At 35.9% G+C, this 27609-nt stretch overlaps 1 protein-coding gene and 1 pseudogene across 2 annotated transcripts in view; both read left to right on the forward strand.

The window, feature by feature from the left end:
• The first annotated feature begins 4104 nt into the window (after positions 1–4104).
• On the forward strand, positions 4105–4222 carry LOC120608807 (uncharacterized; annotated as a pseudogene).
• Positions 4223–7416: 3194 nt separating this feature from the next.
• Positions 7417–27609, forward strand: part of TMEM38B (transmembrane protein 38B) — a 47941-nt gene continuing 27748 nt past the window's right edge. The window contains exons 1-3 of one of the 2 annotated variants that reach the window (XM_039870633.1): positions 7490–7628; positions 17615–17762; positions 25036–25192. In XM_039870633.1, the coding sequence (XP_039726567.1) occupies positions 25047–25192 (146 nt within the window). In that variant the 5' untranslated portion in view covers positions 7490–7628; positions 17615–17762; positions 25036–25046. Of the gene's footprint in view, positions 7629–17614; positions 17763–25035; positions 25193–27609 lie in introns of both variants that reach the window. The other variant, XM_039870632.1, reaches the window with a different exon arrangement.

Consider the following 27609-nt stretch of genomic DNA (forward strand, 5'->3'; position numbering starts at 1 on the left):
AATAGTGTCTTTTATAATTGGAAATGCTTAATTATAATGTAACCCTATTTATCAATTTTTTTTTCTTTTGTGGTTAGATCTTTTTATAAGAAGGCGTCTTTAGGATAGCAAATCTTTTTTGGTACCACTTTTTATCTGTCTGGGAAAAATCCTTGTTTGGCTTCTGCCAAGTGTTAGCTTCAGTAGTTTTACTATGGCTAGTCTTCCACATCTTGTCACCAACGTGTTGCTTACTTCATTGGCTTGATTCTTTTTACCTGACATTTTTAATCTGGTAATGATGGACTTTGTTCCTATTTAAGCCAGCTGACTCAACCTATTCTGGTCCTCAGGTTGGATTTCTTAGTTTCAGCTACAATTTGATTGACCAAATTTGCCAATTAGCCACTCTAATCAGCTAGTCTCAACATTCCTATATCTAATTTTATCCCCAGTCCCCTCTCCTGGTTATGGATTTACAATAGTTGTTGGTCCAGTTGCCCTAACTTCCATCTGGTAGGAATGTTCTCAGCCCTCCTTTAGAATATTCTCTGGCTAACTTTTACTTTATTTTGGTACCTTAAAGTTAGGTGAACTTACAGGATTGGAGGCCCTGCCAAAGACTTTTCCCAACTGGACTAATAGATTTCAATGTAGATGACGTCTAACTGAGAGAATGCAATAACAGAACTCCTAGAAAACCTCAAGAACATGCTTTTAGTAAAAGCAATAGCTTCATCTTCATGTATTAAAGAAATATTGTTATTTCTATTTGGGCACACATTATTATTACCAGGTATTAGGATAAAGAGAATGAAATAAGTATTAAGAATAAAAAATAAAACGCAAAACCAAAAGAGAGAAAAATAAAGAAGAAAAACCTATATCTTTTCTTGGAATGTTAAAGACAGTTTTACTGTGTGACCTAAGCATCCTTTTTTATTGCACAATGATCATTTTGTTCATTATTCAGGCCAATATACTAGAGCACAAATTTGAGTATTACTTTAATAATTTGTTATCCAAATTTTATATATTAGATATTTTCTATGAAATTAGGTTTAAATTGAATTCTATTCATCGTAAGAGAAAATTATTAAAGTCCGTATAATGTTGGGTAAGTTCTGCATAATAATAACTTACATTTATTGAGGGCTTTTGCTGTGCTAGGCACTGTCCTTTGCACATATTAACATATTTAATCCTCACAAAGCCCCATGAGCACCAGAGCATTATTGTCATCATTTTAGAAATGAGAAAACTGAGACACAGAGAAACTTGGCCAAGGTAATTCAACCAGCAAAGGGCAGAGCCAGGATTTGACCCAGGACATCTGGCTTCAGCACCTGTACTTTTTACCATTATGCCTCTAAAATTAGTAATAATCTATGTAACTTCAGTAATTAAGAAAGCAGTTGGAAAGAAATGTCTAAGTTCCTTCTAAAAGATCTGAATATCATAGGAAAAGAGTAATGGCTAAGATTTATCAAGCAAGTACCATGTTTCAGGTATATGCTAAGCAATTTATATGCATGCTCTCTTAATTTTGGAAATAGCACCATGAAGTAAGTACTATTAATCCTAGGTTAAAGGTGAAGACACAGGCTATAGCGATTTAGCAACTACTTTCTATAAGACTGTGCAATAAGTAGAGTGTCTGACTCTAGTGACTGTGTGTTCTGTTATCACTACGCCACACTGTCTCCCAGTATGAGAGTTTCTCAAGTGACTTTATACTCCTGGTATAAAGTCAATCGTACAATTCGATATGCTGCTACTGGCTGGTTAAGCCTAACAGAGAGGTGGGTGAAGAGGTGGAGGGAAAGACTTGGCTATTATGATCTGATGGGCCCCATCTGAAAGATGAGATCCATATTTATAAATATCCTGATTGTCTAGCTGACTATAGTGAAGATAGGAAAGGCTTTATACAGGGTTCTCTATGCTGGATTTCTAGTTTCATGAACTGCTTAGAGGGAACAAATAGATTTCCATGTTTAAATTGCTTTGGGAAATTATCCCCTTCTGAGATAATCATAATGCCTGCAAGAAATTGTGCTATTAAAAATATTCTCTTTAGCTTTTTTTTCTGGACTAAGAAAACTGATTAATTTTTGTATGCAAAACTATAAGAATATTCAGCTTCATGGATAATAAATATTTTTACATTTTATAGATTTTACATTGTACATGATTATACAGATTTACAGATATTTAAAAAACATAGTGATTGGAGCAGTCCCTGGAATATATGTTCTATCTATACATACATGTACAATTCCACTAATTGAACATAGACTTTAAAATAGAATTTAGAGCTATGTGATGTAGACATGTTCTGTGTGAAAGCTAGAATACTCTGGGCTCCAGTTATAGAGTACGTATTTGTTGTCCACGGTCATGTAAAGATAGCTTTACACTGGAATGATTTGCCTCCACGATTGTTATGCTCAGAACCCACCTGCAATTGCACTTGCCCTTTCTATTTGTACTTCTGAAGCTTCCTGTTGTTTGGACACATTTATGAAGCTCTAGCTGGGAATCTTTTTGTTTGCCCAAAAATCTGGTGCACATCGCGTTCTCTTTGCTAATGTTTTTGTTCAATCAACCCGTTTACACAGATCACTGACATTTGTAAGTTCCTAGCCCTAGCTACTGTGCATTTTCTTTTAAACTTCACTCATTGACATCATTTTCCAATGTCTCTCCTTCGCCTGTTTTCTGACATAACAAGATGTTAATTGGAATTTATTACCTTGGAATGCCAGCTAGAGATCCTAAGATAAAAGATGTTACCTCCACATTCTAAAGAGAGGAGCTAGATTGTCTAAGTGGGACTTAATTAAAGATAACAACTGGTTCAGAGACTTTCCCTCTGAACAGCCCAGGAAGTCAAAAATTTGAAAGAGAATTCGTAGAAGGGAACTCAAAGAGTCAGAATGCTTTGCTTTTCTACTCCTGTCCCTTGAGGAAGGAGGGGCTTCCCTCCTTCAAACTATTTCAGATTCTATTGAAACAGATGAAGGATTATTTTTTCTCACATAACAGTAAATCAGGGAGAGATAGCTGATACCTTCTACTATTATCTACTATTTTCTTTCTCTCATGGTATGGTCACAAGATGGCTACAGCAGCTCAATGCAAAAAGAAAAGGAGAAGGGCCCATCCCAAGGACATAAGTCACATTTGTAAAAGAAGCCACACTGTTTTTATTGATGTATTTGTCTGTTCTTTTACCAATACCACATTGTCTTGATCTCTGTGGTTGTAGAGTAAGCCTTAAAGTTGAGTAGTGTTGGTCTTTCAGATTCGTTCTTCTTTACTTTGTTCCCAAAAGCATGTCAACAGACTTACTTTTCAGTTTCATTGGCCAATATTCTAACACATGGCCACCCCTTGCTGTGAGGCTAGAAAAACCATATTTAATGTTTTAACTCAACATGCAGAGTTGTACATACATGTTTGGTTAGCCATCTGCTGGTGTCTGCCATAAGTGTAGATGTTGAGAGAACTTGCTGTATAGAAGTCCATGGCATAATTGTGGAATCCACGAATGTACCCCATGAATGAGTCAGCACTGGGAGCCTGCCAGAAAGAATATCAATAGCTAAAACAAAAACAAAAACTATAACCAATACTTGCTAACTAGAAAGCCTTCTCTTCCTTTTCTACAATTTCCTTACCTACTACTTTGCCCCTGGAAAATGCAGAAGATGGAAGGAGCAGAAGATGAGGAAAGGTTGAAAGATCAAACCGTGCCCCTTTTCCCCATTGCGAGCCTATGGGCCAGGCAGCCCTGAGGTGATGGAATGGAAGAAGCTCTGAATTTGATGCAAAATTGATATTTCAACTAGACTGGACTTTCAATTATCTATCTATCTATCTATCTATCTATCTATCTATCTATCTATCTATCATCTATCTATCTATTTATTTATTATCATAAATGACAAGGAAGCAGTGGAATCTGCTGAGATAGTGTTAAAGTATGGAAAGGGGAGATCTGACCCAGGATCTTGGTGGGGGGCTTTGTCTGGAGGAAGATAAATCTACTTACTGATTGTGCCCCCACTGAGTTCAGCTCCTTCAACAAACTGGTTATGTTGGAAACTACAAACTCCTTTAGTCTATGGCCATACTACCCTGAACAAGCCCAGTCCGTCTGATCTCGGAGGCTAAGCAGGGTCAGGCCTGGTTAGTACTTGGATGGGAGACCACCTGGGAAGACCAGGTGCTGTAGGAGTAAAAAAATACAAAAATAAGGGATTGTAAGCTGACCAGGTCCTTGCAATCTGTGAGGTCAAACAAGGGTTGCCTTGCCTAAAAAAATAAAAAATTAAAAAAAAATTAAAAATAAAAATTTAAAAAATTTAAAAAACCCCAAACTCCTTTAATCCTGGCTGTTCATCCAAAGCCCTGACTCCCAATAGGTCCTCCTGGCTCTCATCTGGTGGCCTTTTCATTGCTGTAGGGATGCTGGATCTGTCAGTATACGACAGCTTTGGGAGAGTATTTTGAGTCTGCAGGATAGGAGAAAGCCCAGGAGGAGTACTTAGGGGAGATTGGTTATAACAGGATAATAGCAAATCCTGATCTGTCACTAGCTGCCTTTGTGATCGCTCTCTAGCCTTGAGTTAACTACTCTGAAATAAATAGGCTAAAGGAAATGATTGTAATAGATATCTCTTGTGATGGCTGCCTGGCTCCCTCCCTTCCCATTGCCTTTGATACCTAGGGATGCTTTAGGTCCATGTGACTCATCCTCCCTCCAGAGCTGGTTAACCAGAAGAGGACATCTGTCCCAGAGCAAGGCAGGCTCTCTTTATTGAATAGGGGGACACAGAGACTGAACAATATTGACACTATCAGTAATTGAGAGCAGCTCACACCCACCTGCTGCTGCTGGGCCCAGAAATGCCCAGCTTCTTGCCCTTCTTGGGGCTTGATGGCTCAACAATTCCTTGGTTTTCATGAGGTTTCCCGGTAGCTTTCCAGTAAATCCCTCACTTTGGTTGGGATTTCAGTTTCCAGTGTGAGAAATAAGTGAGCTGAGTCAGATTTTCCAAGTCACCATATCAAAGGCAATATTATTAGATATATGCTGAGCCTAAAGGGTTGAGTGTACACCTAAATTGGTTTATCTCTTAGATCTCATGCACCAACACCTCATTTTACTCATTCAGTGGGTTTTCTTCTTGAGGGCAATTCTCCTTGATGATATTGAACATTATAAAAGTTGAATTCAAATTAAGCACATTTTGTCTGAAACGTCATACATTACACTGTCATTTGGTAGGGTGTAGTTATCAAATACCTATCAAAATAACTTTAGAATGAAAATGCTTAACCAGCATACTAAAGTTTTAGAGGACCCTTTAATATGAAACTTTCTAATCATGGACTCTTTATGGTTCTTTGAAAAGTTATTGTTATTGATTTCCCAAAGTGAAAGGCATGCCACTCAGTGGATAGAAAGCAGTATTGCAGAGAAGAAATAGGATTACATTTGTGATACCGAGTTTTGGGATGTTGCCACCTGGACCCAGCAAGCTGAGACTAGGAAGGCTTATGTGAGTTGTTCTTCAGTTAATTTGATGATAAATATTAGTGGCTTGGCTATAATGTTTGTGTAGAGGTACACACTGCCCCCAAATAATTTATTCATTTATAACGAAGATAAAAGAATGTATAAAAAGTATACAAAGAATCAACTAAAACATGAAAGTATAAATAATCACAGGTGTTGCTTTTTTTCTTTAGCTTTGCTAGAGATCTAAAAACTTTTCTCTATAAGAAATGCTTGCTTGGGAAACCACATACAAAAAGTATTTTAGCAAGTCTATTATTTCTTAATAAGTAATAAAATGTAGAGATTTACTACAATTTCCCCATGTTTTGAACACTTAGTGTTTATGGCACAATCTCTGACATCCAGCAAAATGCCTGGTACCTAACAAGCATGCAAAAAACATTTGTTAAGGGAATTAAAACAAACATAAACATTCAGGTTAAAAAAAAAAATCAATGTAAGTCTCCCTTTGCAGTGCATACTCCCATGCAGCTCTTATCTATTTAGCAGCACATTATGTATTTCCAGTTTCCTGGTGCCAGCATGATTTGTTGACACATCGGAAAAAAAAAAAAAATACCAAACTAAATTTGTTTTTCCTACCCAAACCGGCTCCTCCTTCTTGTTTCTTACTTCTCTGAATGCAACCATAATTCTCCTACTCACCCATTCCCCATATCCTTCTTTGACAAAATTGAGTTGACATCAGTTGACAGTCTATTCTGTTTCTACTGCTTTCCCCCCGCACAATCCAGGTCCCTACTCTTATTGTCCTCAGCCTCTACTACCTTTTGCTTGGACCATGAATACCCTCCGATCTTCCCTATCTCTTTTTACCAATCTATTCCTAATTTTGTTGTTTGGTTGAATGATCCTCCTCCTTGCCCCCCCCCCGCACCTCCCCCCCAAAAAAAGAGAAAGAAAGAAAAAGGAAACCCAGTGTAGCAATTTTAATCCAGTCTGAATTCTGGCTGTGATATGCCTGAGTGTACTGTTGTGATGAAGAGCCTAGACTCAAGGACTTTTTTTTCCAGTCTCATTACTGACTTTGTAGTCTAGCCCAAATACCTTCCTCCATCTCTACCTAGCTTTCAAAGGCTAGTTCACCTCACCACTTCCCTGAAATAATCTTCCTCTCCTGGGAACTGCCATAGTATGGCTCCTATACTTCTCACTACCTGCTTTGTGCAAATTACATGCGTCCTTTAAAAATTTTTTAAATTTCTCTTGGGAGAACACAAGTTTCTTGAGAGCAGGATATTAATCATACTCTTTTTATATATCTCCAATAAGTCACAGTATGACTTGAGTACTGTAGTTGCTCGATAAATACAGGAGAATAACATCAACTTATAGAAATAAATTTGAGATTCTTCCCTTTAGATTGCATGTGTTTATCCCAAACCATAGAACTTTATGTGAAAACGGGTGCATATATGTATATAAATCAAATTAAAAAAAAAATAACTCACTTAAAATAATTTCTTGAAGACTCCACCAAACTTTTGTGGGTTAGTTATATTTAACATATTAGAAGTTATAATAGAAAAAATTTACAGTTTTTTATGTATTCATTTTAAAACCGTAAATACACTAAATGTTAACATTAGCAATGCATTTTTATTCATTATTTATGTTTGATTCATCTGCCCATTCTCCCGGGCCTGGCCCAGATTCCAGCACGAACATGCTGGCCCCTTATTAGGAGAACATCAGACCTGCGGAAAATAGCGAGAACTCTTTCACCCCGCCCACCCGTCGCCCGCCCGCGCGCGCGCGCGCCTGTGGCTCCCCGGGTTCGCGGCCCCGCCCCTCCGCTCGCCGGCGCGGGTGCCAGGGCGCACGCGCAGGGCTCCTCGAGGGCGCGCAGAAGAGCGCGCGGCCGCGGCCGCCCCTCCCCCACCTCTCACCGCGCAAGCCGTGAACCCGTCGCCTGGGCACCTCCGGTGGTGGTGGTAGGTCGTCGTCATGGCCTCTCCGTGGGATGAGCTGACCCTTGCCTTTGCTCGCACGTCTATGTTCCCCTTTTTTGACATCGCCCACTACCTGGTATCCTTGATGGCGCTGAAGCGTCAGTCGGGTGAGTTCGGGGCGCCGCAGACTGGCCACCTCAGGGTCCCCTTCACGGTGAGGACGGCGTGAGCCGGCTGAGCGGCCGAGCTTACCTCTGCCCTAGAAAGTCATGTAGTCAAGCTAGAGGGGTGTCAAGAGCCGGCTCCACTGACCCGTTCAGTACACATGGGGAAACTGAGGCCGGGAAGGGCGGTGGCCCCAGTACTCGCCAAAGGAGTTGCGACCTGAGGTCCGCGACGCCTGGGGCTGGCCCTACAAACCTCGGGAAGGACTCCCCGGACTGGTGAGTGGGAGGCGCTGCAGCCTGCGGAGCCAGGGTACTGCGGGTGCCTGACCAGGAGTTGCGCGGTCTCCCTGGGGTGCCACCACTTCCTTGCAAAGTATTTAAAAGTCACCTAGGAACAAAGCTCCCAGAGGCAGCAAGTCTGACTTAGTCGCTTGGAGTAATGAATAGTTATGGACTGCTCTCCAGTAATGAAAGTTGTATAAACACTTAAAAAGTCTCAAGTAGGCACATCCATCAGGCATACCCTCTTTTATTGAGCTTTGCTTCACTGGGCTTCACAGATATGGCGGGGTTTTTTAACCCAAAAGAAAAAAACACAAAACGCTCCTTACCAGCAAAAAGTTTACCACTCACATGATTGCCATACTCTTTTTATTGCTGTCATCTGGAACCGAACAGCAATATCTCCGAGATATGCCTGTATTCCCTTTAACGGAGTGTGCTACCACCTTGCTTAGCATGTTAGACAAAACGATTATCGAGAAGAGACTGGATTTCTATTTTCGATTTGTGAGTGACATTATACAAGAGTGAGTCATTTGGCATAGATTTACTATCTGTAGAATGGGGATGTTGTGTTAATAGACAGCGTTTTGTGTTCTTTTCACTATAGGGTCAAGGAGTAATATTCATATTTTCTTGTATTTTACATTCAGGATATGTTTGCTCTAATATTGCTTTACTTGTGCAGTTACTTTACCAGCCTTTTCATTTTTTGAATTGCCTCTTTTTGTGAGGTCAGACGTTTGTTTTCTTTTTCTACTTCCTGTGTGTTTATGCTGCCTTTAATCTTCCTTGTTCTACAGAAAGTTGATGAATGAGAGCTCCGGATAATGCTGTACTTGTTATGGACTACTGTTTTTTTTTAAACTTTGTATCTCAAAAATATTTTTTATTTGCATTGAAGTTTGTAGCCCAGTCTAAGTCATTGTTGGTAGAAGAGTTGACTTGGATAAGGGGAATATTATTGCATTAAATCAGGACAGATCATCTGCATAAGCTATTGCTTCCTTGATTTGAAAAGTACATTTTCTCATGTCATATTCAGGAATTGATATTTCCTTGTGTAGGTTAAATCAGAGGTTCTCAAAGTGTGGTCCAGGAACCCCAGGGGTTCCTGACACTTGCAGGTCAAAATTATTTTCATAATAATATGTAGATGTTATTTGTCTTTTCACACTCATTTTCTCACAAGTGTACAGTGGAGTTTTCCAGGGGCTATATGACTTGGGATACTATAACAGATTGAATGTAGAAGCAGTTATGAGAATCCAGCTGTTTTCTGTTTAAAGCCAAACCTTAAAGAGATTTGCTAAAATTTAAACAGTGTGGCTTTTCTCACTAAATGGTTTTTGCTTTGGAAAGTAGTTTTCATAATGAATACATTATTTATGTTAACATTTAGTGCATTTATTATTTTTGAAATGAATGCATAAAGAACTCTAAAAATTTCCCGTTATAATTTATACTAGTCTAATTTTGATACATGCAACCCATATAAGCAAAAGATCTTTGGGGTCTTCAAGAATTTTTTTTGTCAGGCTTTTTAAAGGTTTAATTTACTTATATTCACTTTTTTACTATAAAGTTCTTCATTTTTGGATGAGCACATATAATCATGTAACCACCCCCACAATCAAGATATAGAACAGTTTCATCATCCACCCCAGATTCCCTTCTGCCGTTTTGTAGTCAGCCCTCCCCCAGCCCCAGGCAACCGTTCATCTGCTCACTAATGTTTAGGGGTGCAGAGAAGTCCTGAGACCAAAAAAATTTGAGACTCACTGTACTAATTGAATGCTGTCGCAGTATTGCACATGGTGTGAAAAATATTTTATATTCCAGTACTAGTACTTGCAACAGGTAAAAGGAATAGAATTAACACAAAATAGTATACTATACCTATTTAAGCTTTTACCAAAAGTGTTAGACTAAATTCCACAGTATTGGCTTTTAGCAATCTTAAAATACCTTGTCATTCTAATGGTCAGAAAATGTAGTTTTTATTTGTATCTGTCATGGTTAATAACGAGTTCTTACTTAAGTTTATTGGCCATTTGTATTTTCTCTTCTGTAAATCTATTGAGTTGATCATGTTTTTTCTCTCTAAAATGTAATATAATGCATTTTAAATAATGACTCGTCTACATTCTTGGAATAAACTCTACTTGTCTGATGTATTTTAATTCATTAGGGATTTTGATTTTCTAATACATTATATAAATTTTTACTTAAAATTGGCAACTTTTTCTATCCCCGTGATTGGTTGTATAGAACGCAGACTTATAGTACAATAAAACTATGTACTTATGTACTGCTACCAGGGTTCTTTATCTTCTCAAGCATGTTACTCCTTGAGATTCTGACTCTTGAAATGTACTCTACCACTTCCAATATCTTACTACCCATTTTCCTACCATGTATGTCTTACTATTTGTAGTCTCTGCCTAGATCTTAAAAAATGCTAGCAGAGGCAACAGAGTAAAGGGGGATTAACTCTTTTTATTTGTGACATGGATAAGGATACCATCCCTTTTTTATTTGGTTCAGGTTGTAGGCCTTCACATGCAAGGAAAGATGATGGTCCCCCCTCCCCCCACTCCTCCCCATCCTCCTTTCCTTTTCCGTGTGATTTGTGCTTCATAAGCAAAGATTTCAGGATATTTAAAAAATTGGATTGTTTTTTATTTCTTAGTTTACCTCCATTTATCTCATAATTAACTTTAGTTCCTCCTGAACCCTGGCATCTGATTGTCTATATTTTCAGTTTTGGCTAATAGTATAGGTCTTTGTTTTGTTTTGTTTTGTTTAATTTCTATTTTCCTGGGCATTTTATTAGGAAGTTGGAAAATAAAGCTTTGGGAGCTATTAGGAGCCATTTAAAAAAATTTTTTTAATTTAGTTTCAAGTACATTGGTTAGACATCTATATAGTTAGTAAAACAATCTCCCTAATTGTTCCCTCCCCGCCTGATCCTCCACCTAGACAATGTATTAATGCTAACTATATTCCCTATGCCATGCTCCCCATCCCTGTGACCATCCATCAGCTACTAATTTGTACTTCTTTAGCCTTTCACCCCATTCTCCCAGCCCCCCCCCGAACCCCTCTCCCTCTGTCTGATACCAAATTGTCCACTATATTTGTGAGACTGTTTTTGATTAATTTGTTCTTTTAATTCCTTAGCTTCTGCATATAAGTGAAATCATATAGTGTTTATCTTTCTCTGTCTGACTTAAATACCTTCTAGGTTCATCAAAGCAATATCTTTTTCCATCCCCTCCCTTTTCATATGTATGGGGTCTTGTTTTCTTATCCTTTCAGCCACTCTATCTTTTGGTTGGAACACTTAATTCTTTTCCATTTAAGGTACTTATTGATAGGAATGTAGTTGTTACCATTCTTTATTCCTATTTTTGATACATGTTTTTTCTTCTTAAAGAAGTTCCTCCAACATTTCCTGTAATACTGGCTTGGTGTTGATAAATTCCTTTAGCTTATTTTTGTCTGGGAAGCTCTTTATCTGTCCTTCAACTCTAAATGATATCTTTGCTGGATAAATTATTCTTGGTTGTAGATCCTGGGTCTTTATCCTGTTGAATATTTTTTTGCCAAGCCTTTCTGTCCTGCATAGTTTCTTTTGAGAAATCAGCTGCCAGTCTTATGGATTTTCCCTTATAAGTAACTGTTTTTCTCTTGCTGCTTTTAATATTCTTTCTTTATATTTAACCTTTGGCATTTTAATTATGATGTGTCTTGGTGTGGGCCTCTTTGGATCCCTGATTTTTGGAATTCTCTGAGCATCCTGGGGTTTTATGTCCATTTCCTTCACCAGGTTAGGGAAGTTTTCCATTATTATTTCTTCGAACAGCTGTTCAACATATTGATTTTCTTCAGTTATGCCAATCAGATGGATATTTGGACCCTTAATAGTGTCCCTTATGCTCCTTAAATTATTTTTATAGTTTTGGCATCTTATCTCTTGCCTTTCTGATTGTGTCCTTGGCTTTCCTGTCCTCTAGATAGGGCATCTGTTCCTCTTCTTTATTCACTTTGTTTATTTTTTTGTTTATTCCATTTAATATATTTCTCATCTTAGATAATGTATTCTTTTCATACTGGTTCCCTTTTATAATTTTCACTTTCATTTTTATGTTTTTTTAATCTCTTTGTTGAAGTTCTCACTGAATTTATTTACACTTCCCAAAGTTCGTTGAGCATCTAAAAAACCAGTGTTTTGAACTCTGCGTCTGATAGATTACTGACTCCATTATATCTGGATCTCCGTTCTGTTCTCTCATGTGGTTTCTGTTTCTTTGTCTTCCCATTTTGGCTGCCTTTCCATATCTGCTTCTATGTACTAAGCAAAGCTCCTAAGTCTCCCAGTCTTATTAGTGTGGATTTGTGAAGTAGGTGTCCAGTGGCACAGTCCTGAGAGGGGTTCAGCTGCAGGCCAAACTTAGCCCAAGCCTCTACTCCTCCAGGGCCACCTGTTAAGATTCAGCAAGCAATCCACAGATGCTGTGTTTATAGTTGCCTCAAAAGGCCACACCAGAAACCGAAGCCAGCTGCCTCCACCAGTGTGAGTCTCAGCAAGGAGCATCTGACTCGCTGAGGATACACACCTGAATGTGGCTTGGGTGGGGGCCGCGAGTTGGGGGAGGCGGCTTTTCTGGGCAGAGAGACCTCTGTTACCCAGTTTGATGAAGTCATGGCTATTGTGGCGCTGTGTCTGCACAGCGGGAGTGGGGAGGGCTCAACAGGGAGCAATGGATACTGCTGGCACTTCTGTACAGAACGAGTCTCGCCTTGGCCCTCAGTGCGACGATGTCTCCCTGTAAGTCCCTGGTGCCCCCTGCCCGCAGCCGAATCAGCACTGGTGTTCAGAGTGAGCAGGTCTGTCACCAGGAAAATCTGCTGGAGGACGCGGCCCCTTTAAGAGGTGGCTGCCGCTGCCGCAGCCTCCATCTTATTCAGCTGCTCGGGACCGGGCAGCCCTATGTCCTCGCCCCATCCTTCCTTCTGCTGTTGCAGGGTGCTTTCTTGGACTTCTCCCTAGTTGTATGGCTTGTTCTTCTAGATCCCAGGCGATTTTTCCTTGCTGCTGCTCCTTGTTTCTGTTACAACTTTGATTTGATCGCCAGAGGGATGAACAGAGTCTCTATCATCTGTGCCATTTTTTTTTTTTTCTGCTCTGTTAGGAGCCATTTTAACAGAACGTTTACATCATTGATTTTAATCTTTTTTACCTTACATTTTTCATCTGTCTTCTCTTTTTTATTTAAATCTTCATTAAAATAAGCACATTTCTTGAAGCCTACATTCATATTCTATTGCTATTTTTTGTAAGACTTCTTGAAAATTTAATCTAAAGTTATTTTCATTTTTACCCACACAATCTATTATATTACTCTTAATTCCCTTACTACTATTTTGCTAGCCTCTTTCAAATCACATGTAGTTCAATTAAGCAAATATTCATTGAAATGACTGCATATCAGGTACTATATTAGATGTTGAAGATACCAAGATGAAGGACACTGTTATAGCACTAAAGAAACGCAAAGGGCTGGTGTCGTAGTCTTCTTCTTTTGATTGAGTCACAAAGATTGCGCTACCTTTCCTATACAATAATAATACTCATTTATTTCAGATACATGCAAAACATTACAGTATCTTAATTCTGATCCTTACATGTCCCTTTAAGGTAGGTATTACTAAACTCATTTTGTAAATGAGGAATAGTCTTAGAGTAATAAAATAATCTTCCTAAATCATACAGTTTAGTAGATTATGGAGCTAGTTCTTGGGCTAATTCTGAGATTTTCAACTATTCTGTGCTCTCTTTTTGCAGTGCCCTTTAATGTTCCTGATTTCTCAACATTTAGCAATTTCTCAACAAGTTATCATTTGGCTTGGTTATATTCTCTCAGGATTTCTGTCGTTTCCATATCACTTGTCATTTTCTACTTTGTCAGGAATAAAGTTTGTCATTGTCCCTTCTTCTGTTTGTGGGAGATGAAAGGATTAATAAGTCAAGAATTTATCAGTCCTGGGGATTCTGGAAAAGGTAGCAGCATAGTTTTGCTATCTTTATGGATTGTCATATTAAAACATACAGAAAAGTGCAAAAATCATAAATATATAGCTTAATGAATTTTCGCAGTGAACACTTAAGTAATCAACATCCAGTTAAATATAGAACATTCATGGTACCCCAAAACTCCCTTTGTTATTTGATGTTTTAAAAAGGTTCTGCCCACTGTGGAGTGGAAAACGATGTTTCAGAAATGAGAGTCCATAATTTACTTCTGTATGTTTAGAGAATCTTACTTAAATTGCCTTCCATGTTTTTTAATTGAAAAGGAAGTTAGAATATTTGAGTGACCTGACATAAAATGTTGGTCAGGGAGTGTGATCTGGTAGAAAGAACTCATGAAGCCAGGAGACCTGTGTTTAGTTTAAACTCGACTGCAAACTAGGTAGCTTGGGATATTTATTTGTACAGTGGGTGAGCTGGGCTAGAGCACTGGCTGAGCAGTGTCTCCTCTCAGGAGTCTCAGTTTTGGCTCTAAAGTGCTTTTCCAACAAGTTTCTAACTTTTAATGATTTCCAGCTATCCTTTGTTCCCCAAGTAGTGGTGCCTGCTTTCTGCTGTTGATACCTCTATGATACTGTAGTATTTACTTTTTACCTTTTCAGCAATCTAGTTAATAATTTTATATCTACTTTTTAAAAAATTTATGTTTTAACCTACTTACTTTATATTAAATTCTCTATTAAAATAACTATGTATTTTCTGTTTCCTGACCGGACTCTGACTGGTATAGAAACCTAGGAGTGGGGTTTAACTTCCCAATTTCTGGTTTGCATGTGTCATATCTAAAATACTGGCTACTTCCTGCCCAGAGATACAGTCAGTATAATGTCTTTAGTGTGGTGAGCCAGTGTGATGTTGTATGGAGTCTCAGTATGATCAAAATCTCTGTGGACTTTGTTAGAGAGCAGGAGGCAAGACTCATAGTGTACTCTTAACCTTGCCATGTAAGAGCAAAGTGTTCCTCAGATTCTTTGCAAATTAATATAGAGAAAAAAAACGTGATTACTAGGTTACAGGAGTTACATTGATTTGTTCCAGTAAAAAGACTGCATCTGGAATATCAGCTGCAATTGGAGGTAGCAGCATAGTTTACAAGGTTCATGAAATGTACTTGTCTGCATTTATGATAATCACAGTCATTCTCCAAATCCATTTACCTTATATGTAGACCAAACAGGCAAGTTAAATAGCATGTGATAGCTCTCACCATCTTGTCATCTTTTGAGTTTTTGGTGGTGACACCCATCTCTGTGGTTTTGCCTTTTAAAAATAACTTGGTGAAGAGAAGAAACTGTTGGGGGCTTCTACTTCATCATTTCTGCCATAATGGTCCTCAATCCATGAATCTGAGAATCAGTAGTGGAGATTGTGCCATTTGTCAAATTCAAGTTATACATTAAGAAACTAGAGAAATAACCACAAGTGGGTTGTGGATTTACTTAGCCTACTATGATTCAAACCTGATTCAGAACTCCTTGAATCTATTGTATCAAGGATAATCTCTAAGCCTTTGTGGCCTATATCATTATTTTTTAATAATTTTGATAAAAAGTATGCTTGAGGCATATGAAATAGCTTATGTTGTTAAATTTTCTCTTTTTAAGGAGATAAACCTATGAAGGTGGAAGACTGGGGCAAAAGTTCATTAATGTGCAATTTAGTACTTAACTAAAAAAGTACTTAACATCTGGAGTTGAGGCTAGAACATTCCCCTGCTTCTTTCTGGAAGTCATATCAACCACCAGCAAGCCTAATGTTTTGAAAATAGCTATAGTGACTGTTTCTTAAAAATAGGGACATACTGTAGAACTAAAATAGACTGACTACATCAAAATAAAGAAGTCATGTATGCAATGTATTAAAAAATATCTTTCTAAGCTTTGTTTAACTAAGTCAATGAAACAATTTTAAACACAGTCTAATGATTCACTTTAGCCAGAGTGCGGGATTATTTTCGTAGATGTGATTTGAAGTGAATTTATGGGTGTAGAATGTGACTTTTTTTTTTTGCTTTCATTTCATAATGAAAATATTTTTACATTAAAGTCCATAGGTGATTATATGTACTTTAAACATCTTATACTTTGAATTAGATTCTCAGTGTGACTAATTTTGCCAAGAGTTTTGGGGAAAATAATTCTTTTGATAGTATGTTATAAACATGTTAACTCAAGGTAGGACAGAGAATTTTTTTTTGCTCTTTTAAATGTCAGTATGTTAAAAATAAAATAATGTGTTCTAATTAACACAGCTGTTCCTTAGCTAAAGAATGCGTCTTTTTTTTTCTTAAAATTGAGAAGATAAAAGCGAGAAATTAAAAATATCATATAAACAATTTTTTCCTACCAAATATATTTTTTTCCTACCAAATATTATTTATATGCCGTAAAGATATACAAGCTGTTTCTGGCTAACTTTCTATATTTTCATAGTTTAACTTCACATTAAACTAATTATGGTACCAGTATGATATATTCAAAGGAGCATAACACCAATAACTTTGTCACAATATCCTCATACTGTAAAAATGTGTTACTGTGAAATGTGTAGGTATTGAAGAGAGTGTTATAGAAAGCCCTATTTGAGTTAGAGAAAATTTTCTGGGTGGCACGTTTGAAAATTAGACAAAAGGACTGATGTGTGGGAGAATTCCCTTCAAATCTCTTTTCCTTTTTTTTTTCTTTTTGTCTAATAAAATCTTAGTTTCAGTGATTTAAAACTCTTGGAGTTATGAATACTTTTTCAGTGCCATGATGTGTCATTCTTATCCCAGCCTTGCAATAAGAACTCAAAAGAAGTATATCTTGGACTCAGAGAATTGAGTCAGAAGCAACCTAAGGGTTGCGTTTTGCCTACCTCTTTTCTCTGCGGTCAGTTATCAGTCCATTCAGCAGATAAATCAACAGAGTATCTGACATGTACTAGATAATAAATATGTGTTTTATGTATATTCTCTCATCTAAAATCCTTTTAAGTAATATATTATTCCCATTTTATGAAAGTTGAGATTTAAGCCCAAAGGGGTTAGAGATCCTACCAAAAGGTTGCAAAACTGGTACACAAGCAGCCTCTCTCATTGTGATAATATTAAGGGGAATTAATGGTAGTAAAATTGTAATACTGTATACATAATACTGCATGTTATGGTAAAGCAAGCAGTTAAGCTGTTGAGTTCATACAAAGAGTAAGTGCTGGAACCAGGGTTTATACCCGTGCAATTAAGCCTCCAGAGTCCATACTCCTATACTCTTAAGCACTCTCTTTATATTTCCTTTCAATGTGAAGATGGCTCCATATGGCAGCTAGTGTCCACTAACCAAAATAAAAGATCATGCTCATTTACTGTGCTGACTGACCATTGTCGACATCAGTCACTATTGTATGGGGCAATACTGAACAGTATCTATACATATATTTAGAAAGATATCAATATAACTGTATTAGAGACATAGTGGTATTACATCTTACATAGAGGTTTGGCTCTACAGACAGTATGACCATGTATCATCAAAATAACTTGAAAATTTTTAGGTTTAGGAGAAATTGCTGTACTGGAGATTGACATCCTGTCTTTTAGTAAGTTTCTCATAACCAATTTGTCTTCCAGATTGGAACAGGTCACCATTTCTTGAGTTGTCACCAGATGCATATCATTATACCTTGGCATCACTTCACTTGACAGGATGTGTACACCACAGAAAATTCACATCTGCCAACTCATGTTCACTCCTGGGCACATTTTGTTGTGTGGAATGGTGGGTTGCACTATTTAAATTTTTATCTCTCTCTTTTTTATTTTCTCCTGAGCACATATAGATGAATTCCCATGTTAATACAGTATCATGATGTTACTGTACTGAACTCACACGTACATTTGCATAGTTTTTTTGTTTGTTTTTGCATAAATAGGCCTCTCCCTAACAGGTAACAACAGATAACAGTTTGGTTGTGTATTGCACACCTAACTTTATGTATTACCTGCATGTGTATGTGCCTATAGAAATAAATAGTTTTCTGGTTTCCCCCAGTAAATGATTTCTGGCTGTACATATTGTTTATATACATATGGTGTATAGTTTTCTTTTTGTCATGTTAGTGCATGTGAAGCTGCTACATTCTTTTGAATAGATGCATTGTATTCCTCAGATTGGATGTGACATAACATGTTAAAGTTTTAAGTATACAATTAATAAATGAACATTTTATTTTAAGAAATCCAAATACAATTAAATAATATAATTAAATAAATTTAAAGCTCCTTTGATCATCTTCCCTATTCCCAGGATTTTCTCAAAATAAGAATTAACATTTTGGTGTATTGCAGACTCTTTCTGGGCATTTCATATATATGTGTGTATAGAAATATATAGTGTTTGCATTTTTGCCCATAAATGATTCCATGCTTTAATATTGTTGTTCAACATTATTGTATTTGGTTCATTGTTTTTACTTAAGAGTATGTCTTGGGGGTCTTCTCATGGTGATGTTGACCTACCACTACCACACTCTTGAATTGCTCCTGTCTAGTGTTCCATAGAACAAATGACCATGGCTTATTTAACTGCTTCTCTGATGATGGTCATTTAGATTTTTTTTCATTTTTTCCATAGCATTATACACAACACTGCACTGCTTTTATGTATATATATATATACACACACACACACACACACACACACACACACATACACACACACACACACATATATCATCATTATATATATATATGTATATATATACATATATATATAAATATATTTGAATTTATTTTGGCTTAAAAAGTAGTACAAATAATACATTTTATTCTTTCATGTATCTCTCTATATGTTTTTATGGTGACATTGGTTAATGAAATCCAGTAAGTTCAGCTGTACACTTTAACAGTAAGGCATATATATATTTACACTGTGTGTTCACCTCCCATAGGTTTCTTTCTGTCACTACATATTTGACCCCCTTTACCCCGTCTACCTACCCCCTCCTCCTTCACCCCCCACTCTCTGGTTTCCACTAGTCTGTAGTCCATGTCCACGAGTCTCTGTTTGTTTGTCTTGTTCATTTGTTGCTTTTAGGTTTATATCCCACATATAAGTGATATCATGTGATTTTCAATTTCTTCCGTCTGGGTTATTTCCTTTAGCATGATTATCTCAAGGTCCATCCATGTTGTCGCAAATGGCAGTATTTCATCTCTTCTTATGACTGAGTAATATTCCATTGTATATATATACCACACCTTCTTTATCTAGTCATCTATCGTAGGATACTTAGATTGCTTCCATGTCCTGGCCACTGTGAATAATGCTGCTATGAACATTGGTGTGCAAATATCGTTTCAGATATGAGTTTTCAAGTCTTTGGAATAGAGGGATTGCTGGATCATATAGTAAATCAATTCTTAGTTTTTTGAAGAACCTCCATACTGTTTTCCATAGTGGCTGCACTAATTTGCAGTCCTACCAGCTGTGTATGAGGGTTCCTTTTTCTCCACCTCCTCTCCAGTATTTGTTATTACTTGTCCTGTTGATTATAGCTATTCTAACAGGTGTGAGATGGTATCTCATTGTGGTTTTGATTTGCATTTCCCTAATAGCTAGCGATGTTGAGCATCTTTTCAAATATTTGTTGGCCATTTGTATGTCCGCTAGGGAGGAATGTCTGTTCAGATCCTCTGCCCATTTTTTTTGATTGGATCATTTAGTTTTTTGTTGTTATTGAGTTGTGTGAGTTCTTTGTATATTTTGGATATTAGGCCCTTATCAGAGGCATTGCTTGCAAATATATTTTTCCATTCGAATGGTTGTCTCTTTACCTTGTTGACGATTTCCTTTGCTAAGCAGAAGCTTTTTAGTTTGATGTAGTCCCATGCATTTATTTTAGCTTTTACTTCCCTTGCTTTTGAGGTCAAATTCATAAAATTCTTTTTAAGTCCAAGGTCCTTGAGTTTAATTCTTATGTTTTCTTCTATGCATTTTATTGTTTCAGGTCTTATATTCAGGTCCTTAATCCATTTTGAGTTAAATTTGGTGTGTGGTGATAGACAACAGTCTATCATTCTAGTTTCATTCTTTTGCAGGTGGCTTTCCAGTTTTCCCAGCACCCTTTATTGAAGAAGTTTTCCTTTCTCCACTGTATGTTTTTGGCTTTTTTGTCAAAAATTATTTGTCCATATAAATACGGGTTTACTTCTGGACTCTTGATTCTGTTCCACTGGTCCATGTGTCTGTTTTGCTGCCAATACCATGCTATTTTGATTACTGTCGCTTTGTAGTATAATTTGAAGTCAAGCAGAATGATGCCTCCAGCCTCATTCTTTTTTCTCAGGATGGCTTTGGCAATTCGGAGTCTTTTGTGTTTCCATACAAATCTGATGATTTCTTGTTCTATTTCTTTAAAAAAAGCTGATGGGATTTCGATGGAGATTGCGTTAAATCTCTATAATGCTTTAGGTAATAAGGTCATTTTACCTATTTGATTCTTCCAACCCAAGAACACAGAATATCTTTCCATTTCTTTTTATCTTCTTCAATTTCTTTTAATAGGGTTGTATACTTTTCCTTATATAGGTCCTTCATATGTTTTGTTAGATTTATTCCTAGGTATTTCATTCTTTTTTGTTGCAAGTGCAAAAGGAATTATTTTTTCCACTTTTTCTGATACTTCATTATTAGAGCATAGGAACGCTATGGATTTTTGAACATTGATTTTGTATCCAGAAACTTTACTGTATTTGCTTATTGTTTTTAGTAGTGTTCCTGTGGAGTCTTTAGGGTTTTCTATTAGAGAATCATGTCATCTGCAAATAGTGACAGTTTAACTTGTTCGTTTCCTATTTGGATGCCTTTTATATCTCTCTTTTGTCTGATTGCACTTGCTAGGACCTCCAATATTATATTGAATAACAGTGGCGCTAGTGGACAGCCTTGCCTTGTTTCTGATCTTAGAGGGAAGGTTTTTAGTTTGTCTTATATGATCTTTATCATGTTAAGGTACTCTCATTCTATACTGATTTTTGTTAAGTGTTTTGATCTTAAATGGATCTTGTCAAAGGCTTTTTCTGCATCTACTGATATGGTCAAATGATTCTTATTTTTTAATTTGTTTATGTGGTGTATCACATTAATCGATTCGCGTATATCGAACCATCCCTTTGCCCCTGGGATGAAGCCCACTTGATCGTGGTGTGTAATCTTTTTAATATGTTGCTGTATTTGGATCGCTAGTAACTTATTTAGGATTTTTGCCTCTGTGTTCATGGGAACTATTGGTCTGTAGTTTTCTTTTTTTGTGTTATCTTTACCACGTTTTGGTATCAGAGTAATATTGGCCTCATAAAATGTTTTGGGAAGTATTGCCTCCTCTTTGATTTTTTGGAATAATTTGAGGAGAATAGATATTAAATCTTCTTTGCATGTTTGGTAGAATTCACTGGTGAAGCCATCTGGTCCTGAACTTTTACTTTTTGGTAGGTTTTTGATGATTGTTTCAATTTCCATACTTCTGATCTGTCTATTTAGATTTTCCAGTTCTTCTTGATTCAGTCTAGGAAGGTTATATTTTTTTAAGTACTGGTTCATATCTTCTGGGTTATTAAATTTGGTGTTGTTTACTTTTTCATAGTATTCTTGTATGATCCTTTGTATTTCTGTGATGTCAGTCGTAATTTCCCCTCTTTCATCCCTGATTTTGTTTATTTGTGTACTTTTTCTTTTTTCTTAGTGAAGTTAGCCAGGGGTTTGTCAATTTTATTAACTTTCCTAAAGAACCAACTCTTTGTTGCATTTATTTTTTCTATTTTTTTTTGTTTTTAATTTCATTTTTTTCTGCTCTAATTTTGATTATTTCTTTCCTTCTGCTGACTTTAGGCTTCCTTTGTTTTTCCTTTTCTACTTTTTTAAGATGAAGTGTTATGTTGTTTATTTAGGCTCATTCTTCTTTTTGGAGGTAGGCCTGTAATGATATGAACTTTCCTCTTATGACCACTTTTGCCATGTCCCAAAAGTTTTGATATGTTGTACTATCATTATCATTCGTTTCCATGTATCTCTTGATTTTTCTTTTTATTTCTTCTCTGACCCAGTAATAACTTATTTTGTTTTCCCTTGATTACTAATTAATTGAGGACTTTTTTTTTTGGTATGTTTATTAGTCATTTATAGTTCCTGCTTTGTGACTTACTCATTTATCTATTCTGTTTGTTGTCTTTTCCTGTCGATTTGTTGGAATTTGCTTTATGTAGGTTGGAAAACATTTTGTCCCGGTCTTTTGTCATATAGAAGCTTTAAATTTCGATGAAGTCATACTTGTAAATCTTTTCCTTCATGGCTTTATTTAGGTTAAGTACTTTGCTTCTCTTGTTAAATTGCTAGTTTTTTTTATAAAAATAAAGTGTGTGGAAGTTTTATCAAGTGACTTTTTACTGTCTGACTAAAGGAATAATCATAATAACTTGTTAGTATAGTGAATGATTTTAACGAATTTCTGAGTATTGAACCTTCCTTAAATTCTTTGTATATAAAATCCACTCAGTCAAGATTTATTATCCTTTCAAAAAGCTGATTTCATTTTGTTATTAATGTATTTGTACATTGTATTCATGTTAAAATTATAGTGTATGTCTTTTTTCTTTTTTGCTTTCTTCCCTTCTCCCTTACTCCTATCTCTTTCTCTTCATTCTTTCTGTTTTTACTTTTCTCTATAATTATGATTTTGGGGTTATGTTGTTTCATAGAATGATTTTTCTCCTTTGCTAATCTCTGTAATGGTCATAGCATAAAAATGAGTGAGTAATCCAAAACTATTTTGTAAATGTTTTTCAATTTATTTCTAATCAACTTATGAGTCTAGCAGTTTTCTTAAGATAGATCTTTAACTGTCTTGCTGTTTTTTTCCATAGTGATTTGTGTGTTCAGATTTCTACCTGTTTTTAAAGAGAATTTTGCTAATTTATAGTTTCTTAGAAAATTATTCATTTCAACTACATCTTCACCTTTTTTAGAGTAAATACATGCTGTTTTCCTGTAATTAAAAAACTATCTAAAATTATCTTTTTTCTTCTAATGTTATGCTTTATTTCCATTCCCCATGCCTACTCCTATCTCCTTTTTCTCAGACTTGCTGAGCAATGGTCTGTTTTATTGGTATTTTTATTTTTCAAGAACAACTTTGTGCTGGTTTTATTGATTGCCCATCACTGTCTCCCTCCTTTAGCATCTATTTAATTAATCTACTTTATTTTTATAAATTACTTCTGTTTCTCTGGCTGAGTTTATTCTTTATTTTTAAATATTTTTTCTTTTCATAATTTCAAACTTACGTAAAGGTTGCCAGAATAGATTAAGGACCTCTCATATACTCTATCCACATTTGCTAAATACAGTTGATCCTTGAACAACTCAGGGTTAGGAAGCCACTCCCACCCCTTGTCTCCCTGCACAGTTGAACAATCCACGTGTAACTTTTGACTACCTCCCAAATTAACTCCTAATAGCTGCTGTTGATCACAGGCCTGACCAATAACATAAACAGTTGATTAACATTAACTGTTATATGTGTTCCTGACATATCTGTTTCTTATTTTTTTCCCCCCGATGTTTCTAGGCTGTATGGTTTGTCTGCAAGTTTTTTCAAGTTTTCGCACATCTCCAAAATACCTTTCCAATATATTTATTGAAAAAAACCCATGTTTAAGTGGACACATGCAATTCAAACCCTTGTTGTTCAAGGGTCAACTGTACTTAAATTTTGCCCCATTTATTTTTTTCCAGCTTTACTGAGGTATAATTGACAAAGTTGTACGTATTTAAAGTGCATGAGTGATAATTTGATAGACATACATTGTGAAGTAATTACCACAACCAGTTAATTGGCACATCCATCACAGCAACACTTAAGATCTACTCTCAGAACATTTCAAGTATATATATGGTGTTATTTAATGTAGTCACTATGCTATCCATGAAATCCCCAGAACTTACTGATAACTAGAAGTTTGTATTTTAGCGTTCTCTCTCTGAATGTTTTTATTTATGCATATTAATTTTTCAGAACCATTTGAGTGTAAATTGGAGGCATTTTGCCCAGTTACTTCTAATTACTTAAGTGTTAATTTTAAAAACCACAGTACAGTTATCAAAACCAGGAATTTTAATAGTGATACAGTACTATAATCTAAGCCACAATCCATTTTGAGATTTTATCACTTGTCCAGAAAGGTCCTTTTAAAAATATTCTTTTCCACTCTGGGATATGATCTATGATATGCATTGCATTTATTTGTTGTCTCTTTAATGTCATTTGATCGGGAACATTTCACCAGCCTTTTTCTTGACTTTGACATTATTAAAGTATAGGACAGGTCCCCCACCCTGCACTCCGAATAACCCTCAATTTAGGTGTATTTGATTAGGTTCAAGTTATACATTTTTGGAGAAATATCACAGAACTAATGATGTGTTCTTAGCCGCATTATATCATGAGTCACCTGACATTTGTTTAAAGTGATGTCTGCAAGCTTCTCCACTCTAAAGTTGTCATTTTCCTCTGTAATAAGTAATTCGTTAGGAGACATTTTGCGATTTTGTAAATATTTGTTCCGTATCAACTTTTGACTTTGGGTTTATTTTGTTAACTATATTTTGCGCCTGTCATGTTGAAAGTTAGTTTATTTCAACTTTTATTTTTAAAATTACTTAAGGTTATAAATTTTTCTTAATATGTCTCTTTAACATATCGACTGGACTAGGAATGAAAGGAAACAATAGATTGTTTCTAATAATCTACTGCTAGGAAACTGGCAATAAGAGCCTGAACAGAGTCTTTTGAAGGTGCCTCAAGTCACCCATGTCTTAACAAAACATTTCTAGTCTTGATTTAAATAAAGAACAAAAGATATGGTTTATGATTATTGTGATTGTCATACTTATGAGTAGTGATGTTATAGGAAAATATGAAATTAAGAGTTTATTTCTTTACCTCAGGACTTGTTTAATATACAGCTATCTCAGACCGTATTTTTGTCTTTTTCAGGAGCGGTGGATATGGCATGGAAGAATCCTGTTTCAAGTTGGTTTACTGCTATGCTTCACTGCTTTGGTGGAGGAATTTTATCCTGTATACTGCTTGCGGAGCCTCCATTGAGGTTTCTTGCAAACAACACTAATATCTTACTGGCATCTTCAATCTGGTAAGCTGCCATTATGGTGAATTATTAGACATTTAAGAAATGGTTTTGTAAGATGTTAAGTAGAATTTTTTCCTTTAAAAAAATTTTGTGTTCTTGAAAAGTTAAGGCATGTGCAAGAGAAGGAACCCAGATAAGTGTAAAGTGAGTCTCTTTCTCACTCTTCTTCTCCTGTGTCCTCTTCCAGAGGCATTATCCTTATCACTGTCTTATGTATCTTTAGTGGAAAAGCATTTCAGATAGGAAAGGGCATCAGATATTTGGCTCCAGACAGTTTGTCTTGTGGACCTAACCCATTTACACAGATGCGCAACAGGGTTACAGGAATGTGAGCAACTACACAAAAAGTCCAGGCACTTATGATTCATATATAATAATTGTTCTTGTCATATTCTTCATTGGATTTTTCAGGACCTTATGAGATTTCACATTAATTTGTTTTGAATTTAGTTTTGAAGAGAAGAAAAAATGTTAGTAAAAATTGCTTTGAAAAATTGCTGCGAATCAAATCCAGTTATCCTTAAATCTAAAGAAGTATAATACAAATCAGGGTACTTTGTTATATCTAAAACAAAAACTATCTTTTTATTAAAAACCATATCATGAAATATATAACATGTTAGCAATACTTAAAATTCATTTTTATTGTGATAATTTTTAAATTAATATGTAACTGTTCATAAAACGGAATATTATAAACAGTAGTAGCAATGGGAAAAAGTAATAGTGGGAACCTGTGGCAGTGGAAACTAGTGAGAGTAGAGTAATAACTTTGATAGCTAATATTTATTGAGTTGTTATCATGTCAGATAAATTCTTCATATTCACTTTTTATATTTAATCACAAGAGTCCCATGAGGTAGCTATAATAATTAAATTATTCCCATTTGACAAATGAGAAAACAGAGGCATAGAGAAACTTAGCTGAAATTTTCATATTTAGTTAGTGATTAACTAGGATCAAAACCAGAAAGTTCGACTTTAGAGCCTTGGCACTTAACATCCATTGTCTCTCAAATTTGTTTAACCATCAATCAACCATTAACCATATAGTATTCCAGTTGCTATGTGTTTTGAAAGACTTTCTCAAGGACTTTTACTTCTATAACAATATTTTTAAACGGTATTAGTGTTTTGGAGAATTTTTAAATGTGTTTTGGCTGCTGAAACTATGTAAAAAGTAGGATATCTAGAATCTGACGCTATCACTCCCACTTCTGCTCGTGTATACTAATCACTAGTCTTTCATGGGCAGTTGCAGTAGCTTCCTAAGTGGTCTAGCTGCTTTTTTCATTACTCCCTGAGTCTGTTCTTCACATAGCAGACAAAATGGTTATTTTAGAACAAGTTAGGACATATTACTCCTATGCTCAATAGTTTATCTTTCTAGGAACAAAATCTAAAACTCTTACTGTGGCCGGTAAAACCCTATAAAATCTTCCCTTTCACTCTCTTTGAGGTAAAGTCTTTCCGTTCTTTTCCTGCACAATCTGTTCTAGCCACACTGTCTTTGCCATTTCTTGAACACATAAGGTCATAAGGTGTTCAGTGCCTTTGTGCTTGCTATCTTCTCTCTGTCACGTTTCCCCAGAAGGCTCTAATTTTCTATTTTCAGATAGGTTGTCCCTGACTGAAATAGCATCTCCTCTCCCATGACTATCATATCACCCTTCTTTATTTTTCTTCTTAGACTGATTACTACCTGACATATTATCTGTTCATTTCTTTTTATGTTGGTTGGTTTCACTCAGCTGGAATAACAGCCTGTCAGAGCAGGGACTTTGTTTTGTTAACTGTGTACCAAGTACTGTTCTAGGTTCAGTAAATACATTGCTAAAGGAATAGATTGCTGTGTATTGTGATTTAAGGGATTTCTCTAATTGAATAGCAGGGAATTTCAGATCTTGATTAGTTGATCCCTTAAATGAAATAAACTTTTCTATGAATTTATGCTTTCTCGGCTTATACTAAAAGGTATGTTAGAAATGGAAAATAAATGCATTTTTGCGTAGTGAATTAATAATATAATAGAATTAAATTATTCCTCAACTCTTTTATTATCCTTCTTTTACATAAGAGGAAATTGAGGCTCAGAGAGTGGGTAAATGGCAGAATCTGGATTTCAACTCAGCATTTAGACTGTGATCTTAATTAAGAAGAATTTGCATTATGAACACTATGGTCTTTTAATTAAACTTAAATTAATATTGAATAAGTACAAAAGAATATTTATAAAACATGAGAAATAAAATAATTGTGATAGAATAAAAACATATCCATTTAGATTAAGAAAAAATTTTCACTTAAAACATCTTTTTATTATAAAGTGAAAATTCAGAAAACCACAAAATAACAAACAATATGGCCTAAAGAATTATTGAAAGGTATATCTTTGAAACCACTACTCAGGTCAAGAACTA

This window comes from Pteropus medius, unplaced genomic scaffold (assembly GCF_902729225.1).
Source record: "Pteropus medius unplaced genomic scaffold, Ma_sr-lr_union100, whole genome shotgun sequence".
In the NCBI taxonomy this organism is placed as follows: Eukaryota; Metazoa; Chordata; class Mammalia; order Chiroptera; family Pteropodidae; genus Pteropus; species Pteropus medius.